Here is a 12,189-nt window from a genome sequence, read left to right on the forward strand (position 1 = left end):
GGAGCATCAGATGAGTCAGGCAGTGGTGAAGAAAGTGAAGAGGAAGATGATGATGGTAAGCTGTTGATATTAGTGATACTGACTGTTTGTCTATATATGTGTTTGATGATTCTAGACGAAGAACAAACAACTGAAATTACTGATGCAACACAGACAAACATTATGGGTTTGAGAAGGACTGTGTACCTGACAATCATGTCAAGGTGAGTTGAATGGAGTAAATGTAAATAGACAGACAGACAGACAGACAGGCAGACGTGCGCGCGTGCACACACACACACACACACACACTGATAGACAGACAAGCACACAGAAACACAAGCCAGACAGACTGACAGACAGACTGATCGACCGACCGACCAACAGACTGACTGATGCACACACACACACACACACACACACACACACACACACACACACACACACACACACACACACACACACACACACACACACACACACACACACATTCATTATGTAGAGAAGTTTTGCACGAAGAGATTTCAGTGAAAGCCTGGTTGTTCAGTTCGTACACTCACTCTCACGAAACCGAGTTCTTGCTGATGGACTGAGCACACACACACACACACACACACACACACACACACACACACACACACACACACACACACACACACACACACACACACACACACACACACACACACACACACTGACAGACAGACAGGCACACAGAACACAGACAGACAGACTGACAGACAGACAGACTGACAGACAGACACAGACAGACAGACACACTGACAAACAGACAGACAGACAGACAGACAATTCAATTCAACTGCAACGTTGCAATGCGAGTGTGTTGTAATTATTATGTAGTGGACTTTAGGTTTGCTTTTAGAGTTTGATGGAAATTTCATTGTAATGGAAATATATAACAGACAAACAGACAGACAGACAGACAGACAGACAGACAGACAGACAGACCCACAGACACACAGACCTTGGGTGTGCATCTTGTCTTGATGTTTAGAGAAACTGTAAGTGTAGTGACAATTGGCATACTTGTAAATTGGTATAACAAATGTTTGTACACAATTTAAAATTATTTTAAATATTGTTTATTATATATTCATGTTATACTTACCCTGAGTGACTGACACTCACATGTATGTGTCTGATTGCCAAATGACACGATGACAAGCCATAGTGTATATTTTGAACTCACACAGTAGTCTATATATGATGACACTTCTCAATACACATATGTATATGTCATGTTTAGTGTTGACTATGAAGAGTGTGCTCACAAAATGGTAAAGATGCAACTAAAGCCTGGACAGGAGGTTAGTGTAGAGCTGTGAGGGTATCCCTATAGTACACGTGGAAGGCTTGTATTTCCAATAAAATTATTTTTGGTGATTTTGTAGGGTGAAGTGTGTTTTATGATCATTGAGTGTTGCAGTCAAGAAAGATCGTTTCTCAAGTTTTATGGGTTGTTGGCTGAGGTGAGAAAGAGTGCTGGTAGGTGTACGTGTGGTTGACCATTTCTTTGTTAGAGATTCTGTCGAATTGACAAGTCATATGAAGAGCAATTTACTGCGTGTTTTCAAGAGCAGGTCTTGTAGCTTTAAAGTGCTTTCTGTTAATCCATTAGGCCTGTCTGTTCATAATATGATTGACCATCTGCGTGTCCATTTGTTTGTCTATTTCTCTGTCTGTCTGTCTGTCTGTCTGTCTGTCTGTCTGTCTGTCTGTAAGAAAGCTATCTAGGCTTTCATTGAATTGTTTGGATGGACAAGACAAGCTAGAGATGGACAAAGCCATTCATAGTTCTATTCATTAATTAAAATGAAGAACAGTAGGAAAGTAGAACTTTTAGTACTGCAGCAAGTGATGTAAGTAGTGACGTTTGATGACAATAAAACAAATCTGTCTGTCTGTCTGTCTGTCTGTCTGTCTGTCTGTCTGTCTGTCTGTCTGTCTCTGTCTGTCTGTCTGTCTGTCTGTCTCTTTACTTCTTTGTCTATTTGTACGTCTGTTGCTGGTTTATCCGTTTGTCTATTTGTCTGTTTGTTTGTTTGGTTGGTTGGTTGACTATGTTTATTTGTTTTTTACTTGTTTGTTTGCTTGCCTGTTATTCTTTCTGTCTATGTCAACTTTCCATACTGTCTGTACCATTTTACATGCAAAGTTGTGACTGTTTTGTTATCTCTTGTTTGCTGTTGTGTATCATACATTGGTTCTCTTGTCACAGTATGAGACTATCCATCGTTTGGAGACGAACAAGCTCCGCAACATTGCCAAGCTATTTGCTCATCTCTTCTACACAGATGCCATTCCTTGGACTTGCCTTGTCTGTGTTCATCTCAACGAAGATGAAACTACTTCCTCCAGGTTTACACACACACACACACACACACACACACACACACACACACACACACACACACACACACACACACACACACACACACACACACACACACACACACACACAAACACACACACCACACACACACACACACACACACCGTTACTGTATATGTTAGGCAAAACGTTGAATAAAACTCAACCATTTGTCTATTGTAGTCGCATATTCATCAAGATATTGTTCCAAGAGATTGCTGAGTTTTTAGGACTCCCTAAGCTTAACGAACGCTTGAAAGACCCGTATGTTACTGTTTGTGTATGGTTTGTATGTCAAGTGGTATGAGCTGTGTTTAGGACACTGAGTGCATACTTTGAAGGTTTGCTGCCTCGTGATAATCCGAGGAATACTCGTTTTAGTATCAATTTCTTTACGTCTATTGGATTGGGTGGTTTGACGTATGGAGTTCTGATTTCTTTTGTTTGTTTATGTTTGATTGGTTGGTTGTTTAGTGATGAGTTGAGGGAGCATTTGAAGTCTGCGCCGAAGATGATTATGTCACAGCAGAGAAATGTGGAGTCTTCAGATTCGAGTTCAGGTTCAGGGTCATCTGGCAGTGATTCTTCAAGCTCGGATGATAGTGACTCAGGTTGGATTGGTTGAATAGAGGATTGTGCTGTATTGTTTGACATATATGAAGGCAAATTGGTTTACGAATTTTACACTTACTGAATTGATCCTTCTGGAGCTTTATAATGTTTGGTGTCTGTATGCTGTGTAAACCGTGCGTGCGTGCGTGCGTGCGTGCGTGCGTGTGTGTGTGTGTGTGCTCTTAATAATTAACAAGTGTTTGACTGAAGGAGTTAAAGAACCAGTTATCAATCTGACTCCAGTTTATGTTTGTGTTTTGATGTATTGTTTGTAGTTAGTTGTTGCTCTTGTCATTTATAGACTCAGATGGCTCAGAAGAAGACAGAAGACGTCATCAAATAGAGTAAATATTACCAGCAGCAGAAACAAACTTTAACATAATAGACACTCTGTTATTGATGTAGACGAGGCAGAAGGCACAGACCTGAAGCCTCTACAAGATCCAGAAACGACAGAGAAGAGGAAAGACGTAGAGAACACCACAGAGATGACAGAAGGGGAAGGGACGACGACCGCGCTAGACGTGAAGGGACACGCGATGAAAGAAGAAGCAACAACAAAGACAGAAGTGAGAGAGACAGTCCAAGGAGAGATCGTCGAGAGAGAGAAAGGGACGACCGACGAAGAGACGAGAAACGAGGACGGGAGAGAAGAAGAGGCGATAGTGATGAGAGGACAGAGAGAAGAGACACACGGTACGGAAGAGGACGAGATGATTGAATTAAATAACTAGATTTGAATACTCACATTACAGAACAATCACAATATGTGATCACATGTAGATGCAAGTAAGGGGCAATGGGACCATAAGTTTGCAGTCTCTTACCAAAATGTATACATTTTAAGTCAAAGTCAGTAGTTTATATAGTGGGAGTTCTCGACCACCTCGACAAACAAAGTTGTTGTTGACATGACTGCTAGACTGTACATAGTTAGTTTGCAAGTTGCAGTGTTTGTTGTTGTATTTAGTTGTTGTCTATAACTAAAGATACTACAACTTGCAAACTAATTGTATACACTCTAGCAGTCGTACAAGTTGTAGTCGAGATGGTCCAGAATCCCCACTATGTATTAAGACTTGAGGAGGGTATATATATATAATATATATAATATATATATATATATATATATATATATATATATATATATATATATATTATACAAATTCATCACAGCTTGAGTGACACTTGTGCGTATAGGTTACCGACAGCATGCATGTGTTTGTAGTATATGTCCCCACATGAAGTATGAATTTGAACGCAAAGGGAGCAAGACTTCCTTCCGACTTTGTCTTTTGCGATTCAATGGTGACTGAGAGTCTAGATGACTTGGCTATTAGTGTTTTATACAACTTTATGTTGCTATCAGTAGACTATGGTGTCACTTTCCGTTTTATTAACGTTCAAGACTGATAAATCAGGCGACAGTATTTTTCACTGTTAGTTGCTATGTACACGTATGTCACATAATGTGCAATGTGAAGGATATGCATAGGCAGGATTGATCAGTGCTTTACGTTGTACTTACTGTTGGACTCAATTGCCGTGCACAGTCAGCGGCTGAGACCAAGGAACAAGAATTTTCAAGAGCACTGGTTGCATGATAACCTATTTTGTCACAGTTGAAGACAGTGCAATGACTTGAAGTGTATACAATCAGATCTCACTAAGTTTCTGTTGTCAAGTCAACACGCTGGTTTCTATGGCTGCTAACGCAGTTGCAGAGATTAATATGCAGGTGACTAAGAGTGTATGTCTACAATGCACAGAGTAATGCACAGACGTGACTTTAAAGTTTCGGCTGCCTAGCAGCGAGTCGATTACTGATTTCTGAATTTGGTGTCTATGACGTCACAATCTTAGTAGGAATGTGACGATGTAGCAACGAGTGCTAACTCTTCTCGGTAATCTGTCTATACGCTGCCCGTGTTGAACGATGGTGCAGGAATGGAAAACAGCGCGGAAGGAAATCGAAGATATTTTGCGATTGAATGAACGAACTGCGATCACCATTACTGACGGTATTCAGGTGGGTGGCTAGAGATGCGTGCGTTAGCTGTGAGTCGAAAAGTAATTCGGTTGTCGGTTGATGTGTATGTCGTAGGTTCAGCACAAACTGAGAATTCAACATGCAATACGCTCACTCGCTTTCTCTTCGTCGCTTACTAAAGGTGCGTTGTAGGGAGGTGCACGTGAGTGCGTGGGCGTGTGTACGTTGGGAGTGTCTGTTCTTTAGTTTGCCTGTCCGCGTGTGGTTTGTTCACATTTTCTCTGTTTGTTTGTTTGTTTGTCTGTTTGTTTGCTGTCTGTTTTTGTTTGTTTGTTGTTGTTTTTTGTTTTTTGTTGTTTGTTTGTTTTTTGTTTGTTTTTGTTTGTTTGTTTTTTGTTTGTTTTTGTTTGTTTGTTTTTTGTTTGTTTTTTGTTTGTTTATTGTTTGTTTATAGTTTGTTTGTTTGTTTGTTGTTTGTTTTTTGTTTGTTGTTTGTTTGTTGTTTGTTTTTGGTTGGTTTTTGTTGTTTGTTGTTTTTTTTTTTTTTTTATTTCTTTTTTTTTTTTGCTTTTTGTTGTTTGTTTGTTGTTTGTTTTTGTTTGTTTGTTGTTTCTTTGCTGTTTGTTTTTGTTTGTTTGTTTGTTTGTTTTTGTTTGTTTGTTGTTTGTTTTTTTTGTTTTTTTTTGTTGTTGTTTGTTTGTTGTTTGTTTGTTTTTTGTTTGTTTGTTGTTGTTTTATTGTTTTTTTGTTGTTTGTTTGTTTTTGTGTTTGTTTGTTGTTTGTTTTTGTTTGTTTGTTTTTTGTTTGTTTTTTGTTTGTTTTTGTTTGTGGTTTGTTTGCTTGTTTGTTTTTTGTTGTTTGTTTTGGTAACCGCGAGTCCGAGTTAGCTAAACAAAGTAGAGTTCTAAAATTTCTAGGGCAAAACAATGATCTTTGCGTTGCACATTATGGCACCGCGAGCGCCAACCATTTTGGCGTATGGAAAATCGGATTGGCTGTGAAATACGTCAGGTTGGACATTTACAGTCAATCGACGCAGCACAGCGAGAATGCAAAATTACATGAATATATATGTTATAGACTGACCACTCACTACGTCATTTCTCGTCTCATCTGCGTTAGACGATTGAAGCGAAGAGTATGTAAACACTTTAATCACCAATAGGCGACATTCTATTATCTGTTTGTCACATTTCTATCTAGATGTTTGTTGGCTATTGTAACGACCTTAGTTTGCGAGTATTCGATACTCGATTGGAAGAGTTGTCGGCGTGTGAAGTTTCCAGCACTGTCTTGTGGTTTGCGTGGGATTTAGTCGAGTGAGCACGTTTCTTTGTTATACTGATTGTTTTGTGTCTTTTGTCTTGTAGTTTCGCATACAGTAATCGTATGGACGAGTTGATATCCGGCGGAATGGGATGTGTACACGTGTGGAACTTCGGACTACAAGTAGGTCATGATGGATGTTTTGTAACGTTACATTTGATCACAACGGTGCGTGTCTCTGCACGTGACTGTGTTTGATAGTCAACGGGTACGTGCAGAGACACACCGTGTACGAGACTACATGCACAGTTTGTTGTTTACTTTCTCACTTAGTTAATGTCAATAGTAGCCACCTATGCGTACTGTACCATGCGTGGTGACGGTATTGAGTAGGTGATTTGCGTCACTCTATTGGCTGGTTGTAGTAGCCCCTAGAAGGAAGTTGGGACTTTCTGTATACATATTATCTGTTTTTATAACTTTTTATAAAAAGACAGCAGGGCCGGATCCAGAGCGGGGGTTCAGGGGGTTGAAACCCCTCTTTTCAAATAGGCGTGGTTCAATAATTTTATATAATTTCATTAGAAAAGAGAAAATTAGTAATGCTATAAGTAACCCCTAACGGTGAACCCCCTCTTTCAAAAAATTCCTGAATCCGGCGCTGGACAGTACTATAATAGTAGGCAGCTGGAACGAGAACGCTTCTGTGTAACTCTTGCATGCAAACGTCAAATCCTCTAAATATCAAGAAAACGCTACAGGCCCGGATTGATCTATCTGTAGTCTAATAACTCTTCTAGCTATATAGTGTCTGGCGTAGATAGTAGAGTGTCCGACTGTTATTAGTGAGGGGCACAGACCAATTAATCATTTTGCAGAAATGCACTTAGAGCGAAATTTTAGGAATCAACAGCAAATGTCCCGGCGTTACAGTATCCTTATATATTTGAACAGGTAATCACAATGCTACAGATTTGCTTCATCTTGCATCAGCCGGTTGCAGTAGCCCGTGCAGTAGACGTTATTGTGTTATGGGTGGTCAGGAAACGTGTTAACTAGGAGATAAGTACAGAGCTCCTTGACACACTGTTTGACTTGTACAGTTACCGAGTACCACACGTTATTGCTATCTGTTTCAATATCGAGTTGTTTTTGCTTAGTAATTAGCAGCTAGGTGTAACTTCTTTCACATGCACACGCAGAAAGTATAGCATGCGTGCCTAGTTAAGCAGACATTGTCAAGAAACATACACATCATCAACATAAGAGATGCAGCAAACATTGCAAACACAACCACTTGTAAGATTTCAAATTTTAAAATAACAGCGCCAAAAGCTAAGTCAACTAGCAGTCCACATAAATATTCGTTATGGTATGAAGTGTGATTGTTTTATACGTGTTTCGTGTTTCTCTCTTTCTGTACTATATGTCTCAGTCTGGTACCGTAGGAGTGGTGTACCTGTAATAGGCAAGATTAAATTATTATTATTATTGCTATTTGTTATTATTGGTATTATTCATTATTTAAATCACACCTCCGTAGTTAGACTTAGAAGAGGTAGATTTTCTCTGTCGTCGTCATAAGGTGGCCTGTCAGGAGGAGGAGGAATATAGGGTGTGGGTAGAGGAGGAGGAGCAGGAGGTCTCCGAGCAGGAGGTCTCGGCGTGACACGTTCATTAGGTCTGATTGGAGTAGCAGGACGAATCCACGAGATCTGTCTACCTGTGAATTGTGATGGTAACATAACTGGGGTGACATATGCAGACTGAGGAACAGGCAGTGGAGGTCGGCCACTTCGGCTATCGATGGCAACATAACCAGTGATTTGTGATGAAGGGTGCAATGGCACAGAACTAATAATTATTGGAAAATATGTATGGAGGATACGTCCTTTAGGAACGAGAATTGCTACTTCCACATAGTAATCACGAGCCAACACGCTGCAAGTGTCTAGAGTCTCAGGTAGAGGAGGCACGTCAATGGTTGTATTGGGGCACTCCTGTCGTTCTCCTGGAAGAATAACTTCTGTTACTATTTGCTCGAGTGTTTTCGCATACCGTCTAACGCATCTGCTATTCGGAAGAAGAGAAATAAGGCAGATAAGACGAACTCGCATACCACTCAACTGTCTACCACTGTGATTCTCAGCTACTGCAGACACAATGATCGTCTCACCAGAACAGTAACCGATCCGATCAACACTAGCAGAGAGAGCGAGTGGGCCAGACGAGCAGCAACAGCAGCCTCGCTGTTTTTCATTCTCTCTTCTCATCGAGCGGAGGATAGCCCCGGTATTCCAGACTGCTTTCTGCACGTGATGGGAGGAAGGGTGGGAGGAGTGCTGATACTAATGATGCTGCTCTCCTCCCACTCTCCCCTCCCATCACGTGTAGAAAGCAGTCTGGAATACCGAGGCTAAGCGGAGGAGAGCAAACTTCACAAATCTAAAGCAGATCTAAATCTAAATACAAATTCAGATTGTCATACACCCAGATGTGTGTCTCTTTCGTGAGCTGCCGTACATCCTGGTAATCATTCGCCAAGTTCTTTAGTTAGACGTCGCTAAACCTGTTGATATGATTGTGAGACACCAAGATGGTTGAGGTCTGTAATTGCTTGTTTTCCTGTACCGCGAGCAAACAAGCATGTAGGCTGTTAGGAGTGCAATCCCACTGCTTTGGCGATCTCAGAACTTCAGTGCCACAGTGCCGGTGATGAGAGCCTGTAGACGTGTGCTGTCGGCATCCTCGTTGGCTTTCCCTTTGACCAGCGCTTGCAAGATGCCAAACAAATGAGGGCTTTGACGACGCATCGTGTCTTCGATGTCTTTCACGGAGAAACGGCGTAAATCTTACCACGAAACAGGCCCTCGACCAAGAGAGCGGCAGTCGGACTCCCGTAAACGTTCGATCTATCTCGGACGACAGAGTCGTATCTACTAATTGCCAATTGATTGGCGTCTCCGCATAATCTCTTGAGACATGTTGCTTCGCTGGAGTTGGACAAGTCCCACTTGCTTGATTCGAATCTTGTCGATTTCTCCTTGTGACATCTACAGGTCAAACAGGCACTCTGCACGTGCACACCTCTTGTACGCAGTGCGTATCTTACTTGCATAAGGCGAGGGGTGATTCCGCAAGTCTGAAACGTCAGTAGAATGTGCTATAACTCCAACAGAGACCGGTGCGAAGGCAATACCAACGTAGACGTATGTTCTGGTGGCATGGTCCATCCTGTGGCGAGCTTCCGGGAAAGCTTGTCTCACAATACGAGCCACCTCGACGTGACTGATATTAGCTTAAAATTGGTCCAACAAAATCTGCTAGACGTAACTAACAGGGACGCGCCTGAACGCGGTGCTCTGGCAGATACAGGGATCAGGACCCGTCGCAGCCTTTTGAAAAAGAGAGGCTTTACCTTCACGTACTCGTGTGGCTCGACAGGTATCTAGAAGGTCTAGGCGCGCGCGAATGCACTTGCACTTACCATTGAGACCGCTCTTCTCGAAAGTCCTTCTCTGGTCGCACTCTCACGGACGAGGACGCCATCAACAAGTTATCGGCACGTAATGGCTTAGTGGCTCTATAATTGTTGTGTACTTAGTCTTTCTAATTGTGTAATCATGCATTACAAAAGCCCTCCTACGGAAACCATCATGCTAAATAGAAGTAGTATCTACCAATCATGTCACGCCATTTCGGTCACGTTACAAACATGTTTGTCACGTGACGAAGCATGAGGCCAACCACACGTGTGAAACCACATGAACCTATACACACGTGACAGCTAGCGCACGTGGTGTAAGCAACCTAGCGCGGAGGAGGACTGGGTACGAGTCTACTGATGGGTACCGACTGGCAGAGTTGTGACTGTACCTTGTGGAGCAGTCCACAGCCTCATATTGTGGTTGAGACAGACATCTTTGCTGTGTGCTATGCCATTGAATGCAAGCGCCGATCCGCTGAATGTCAAGGAGACGCTACGTGCCCGAATTGATCTTCCCAGTTCTAGACTAACTCGTCCAGCCATCGTCTGGCCTAGATAGTAGTGTCGCTGATTGCATACAATGACACGAATCATTGTAGCAGAGATGAAAATGCAACGCTAGACGAGCAGTTTCAGAAAATTAATAAGCCAAAACAGCAAACGTCCCGGATAAGGGTACTTTTAGGGGAATACCCTGTTCAGCAGATAATCGCAATTTGCGTTACTGCGCATCTTGAAAACTGTTCAAGAGATGACACTGCAAATTCTATCGTCTGCTAAATGGGCTACCATAACCAGTTGATGGTGTAAATCGGATTTGCCATTAATTACTACTTAATTAATTAACATACGTTTTGTGCTGTACAACGAAATACACGGAGAGCCATTTTACTCACTAGATATCTTTCTTGCCCCACTGTCTGCTTAATTATCAAGCCGTTATTGGACGTAATAACATCATGCACACGTGCTCGCGCACATGCTCACATGGTATACCCGTCTAGTCAGCATGCATAACGCTAGTCAAGCTGACATTGTCGAGAAACAAACACATCAGCAGCATAGAAACTACAGCAGATATTGCAAACCCGCTCTCACAATAACAGCGTCAAAAAAGCTAAGTCAACTATAATGCAGTCTACATAATAGTGAGTCACACTCTTGTAGTCAGTAGAGGTTGGTCTTCTCTACGTCAGTAGAGGTTGGTCTTCTCTTACGTCATCATAGGGTGGCCGATCTGAAAAATCAGAAACGACTCTTTCTTGACCTTCGTTCGAGTTGATAGCAGGACAACTTGACGTGATGAGATCATCATTTGTGACTTGATCAGCAGGAGTTGTGACTTGATCAGCAGGAGGAGCATCCGATGTGATGGAACCATAATTTGTGCCTTGATCAGAAGCGGTAGTAGACTGTGGTGGTGACGTGACTGGAGTGACATACGCAGATCGAGGAACAGCCAGTAGAGGTGGGTTGCTGCCATGGCTATCGATGGCAAGATAACCGCTGATTTGGGATGATGGGAGCATCGGAACAGAACCAATAATTATTGGAAAATATGTACGCAGGTTTCTTCTTCCAGGAATGATGACTGCTACTTCCACATAGTAATCACGAGCCAATGCTCTGCAAGTGTTTATAGTAGCAGGCAGATCAGGAATCTTAATCGTTGTATTGCACCACTCCTCGCGATTTCCTGGTGGAATAACTCTCTCTGCTTTTGTCTCTCCGGATATGAATAGTTTGCGCATAACGTTTCTGGTGTTTGGAAAAAGAGAAATAACGCACATGAGCCGGACTCTCAGGCCATTTAGCTGTGAATCACTGTGATTGTCCACTACTGCTGATATCTTGATCGTCTCACCAGAGCAGTAACCCATCCGATCAACACTACCCGCTAGAGTTATGGGGTCAGACGCGCAGCAACAGCAGCACAACTCCTTGTCATTCTCGCTTCTCATCGAGCGGAGGAGAGAGGGATGGTTAATGTCAATGTATTCCACGATAGTGAAAGGAGCTTTGTACTTGAAATCGAAACGCATCGGCCGATCCACTCTCACAGCTAACCAATAGCGAATGAAACAACCTGTCCGTCTGCCAAACTCGAACGATGCTGGCAGACGTTTGGGCAACTGGACCGAGAAAGGATACTGATGGGTACCGGATGGTAGAGTGTCCTGACCTGGTGGAGCACTCCACAATGTCATATTGTGGTTGAAATAGTATTCTTCTCCCCGCCTCGTAACGCTTGCTTCTGCTACCGCTGCACAGGCAACTCCCACGAATGTCAAGGAAACCTTCCTCGACCGAATTGATTTATCCAGTTGCAGAATAACATTTCCAACCATCGCCTGGCCTGGATAGTAGACTCCCTGACTGTTGGCGAACTGCACAGACGCGCGAACCATTTTGCAGAATGCAAATGTCCCGGATAAATGTTACATGTGCGTACTAGTCGCTTTTC

At 42.4% G+C, this 12,189-nt stretch overlaps 4 protein-coding genes across 4 annotated transcripts in view; 2 read left to right on the forward strand and 2 right to left on the reverse strand.

Annotated features, from left to right (window-relative positions):
- LOC134193761 (pre-mRNA-splicing factor CWC22 homolog) overlaps nucleotides 1-3,954 on the forward strand; it is a 21,342-nt gene extending 17,388 nt beyond the window's left edge. Inside the window, exons 28-38 of the mRNA XM_062662595.1 lie at nucleotides 1-55; nucleotides 116-203; nucleotides 1,247-1,307; nucleotides 1,392-1,469; nucleotides 1,521-1,580; nucleotides 2,219-2,358; nucleotides 2,554-2,634; nucleotides 2,689-2,790; nucleotides 2,845-2,981; nucleotides 3,284-3,326; nucleotides 3,388-3,954. The exon at nucleotides 1-55 is cut by the window's left edge and continues 14 nt beyond it. Of these exons, the coding sequence (XP_062518579.1) occupies nucleotides 1-55; nucleotides 116-203; nucleotides 1,247-1,307; nucleotides 1,392-1,469; nucleotides 1,521-1,580; nucleotides 2,219-2,358; nucleotides 2,554-2,634; nucleotides 2,689-2,790; nucleotides 2,845-2,981; nucleotides 3,284-3,326; nucleotides 3,388-3,703 (1,161 nt within the window). The 3' untranslated portion in view covers nucleotides 3,704-3,954. The remainder of the gene's footprint in view (nucleotides 56-115; nucleotides 204-1,246; nucleotides 1,308-1,391; nucleotides 1,470-1,520; nucleotides 1,581-2,218; nucleotides 2,359-2,553; nucleotides 2,635-2,688; nucleotides 2,791-2,844; nucleotides 2,982-3,283; nucleotides 3,327-3,387) is intronic.
- A 908-nt stretch (nucleotides 3,955-4,862) lies between these two features.
- On the forward strand, nucleotides 4,863-6,571 carry LOC134193762 (uncharacterized). Its single transcript, XM_062662596.1, has 7 exons — nucleotides 4,863-5,011; nucleotides 5,087-5,153; nucleotides 5,890-5,983; nucleotides 6,053-6,110; nucleotides 6,176-6,270; nucleotides 6,343-6,421; nucleotides 6,500-6,571. Exons 1-7 carry the CDS (start codon nucleotides 4,919-4,921, stop codon nucleotides 6,569-6,571), a joined length of 558 nt encoding a protein of 185 aa, XP_062518580.1. The 5' UTR covers nucleotides 4,863-4,918.
- A 993-nt stretch (nucleotides 6,572-7,564) lies between these two features.
- Nucleotides 7,565-8,519, reverse strand: LOC134194364 (uncharacterized). Its single transcript, XM_062663291.1, has 3 exons — nucleotides 8,415-8,519; nucleotides 7,774-8,249; nucleotides 7,565-7,697 (listed from the first exon to the last, which is right to left on the reverse strand). Exons 1-3 carry the CDS (start codon nucleotides 8,509-8,511, stop codon nucleotides 7,629-7,631), a joined length of 642 nt encoding a protein of 213 aa, XP_062519275.1. The 5' UTR covers nucleotides 8,512-8,519; the 3' UTR covers nucleotides 7,565-7,628.
- A 2,097-nt stretch (nucleotides 8,520-10,616) lies between these two features.
- LOC134193763 (arrestin domain-containing protein 3-like) lies at nucleotides 10,617-12,133 on the reverse strand. The gene has a single exon (XM_062662598.1). It carries the CDS (start codon nucleotides 12,131-12,133, stop codon nucleotides 10,913-10,915), a length of 1,221 nt encoding a protein of 406 aa, XP_062518582.1. The 3' UTR covers nucleotides 10,617-10,912.
- Between the last annotated feature and the right edge of the window lie 56 nt (nucleotides 12,134-12,189).

The sequence above is a fragment of the Corticium candelabrum genome, chromosome 18, assembly GCF_963422355.1.
Source record: "Corticium candelabrum chromosome 18, ooCorCand1.1, whole genome shotgun sequence".
In the NCBI taxonomy this organism is placed as follows: domain Eukaryota; kingdom Metazoa; phylum Porifera; class Homoscleromorpha; order Homosclerophorida; family Plakinidae; genus Corticium; species Corticium candelabrum.

Bases quoted from the DNA above. Each gene is read 5' to 3' on its own strand.
- LOC134193762 (XM_062662596.1), top strand. From the start codon at position 4,919: ATGGTGCAGGAATGGAAAACAGCGCGGAAGGAAATCGAAGATATTTTG. The intron at 5,012-5,086 runs GTGGGTGGCTAG...TGTATGTCGTAG, and splicing joins CCATTACTGACGGTATTCAG to GTTCAGCACAAACTGAGAAT. The intron at 6,111-6,175 runs GTATGTAAACAC...ATTTCTATCTAG, and splicing joins TTAGACGATTGAAGCGAAGA to ATGTTTGTTGGCTATTGTAA.
- LOC134194364 (XM_062663291.1), bottom strand. From the start codon at position 8,511: ATGAGAAGAGAGAATGAAAAACAGCGAGGCTGCTGTTGCTGCTCGTCT. The intron at 8,250-8,414 runs GTGAGACGATCA...TTATTCTTCCAG, and splicing joins TCGGATCGGTTACTGTTCTG to GAGAACGACAGGAGTGCCCC. The intron at 7,698-7,773 runs GTGTGATTTAAA...TGCCTATTACAG, and splicing joins TTCTAAGTCTAACTACGGAG to GTACACCACTCCTACGGTAC.
- LOC134193763 (XM_062662598.1), bottom strand. From the start codon at position 12,133: ATGGTTCGCGCGTCTGTGCAGTTCGCCAACAGTCAGGGAGTCTACTAT.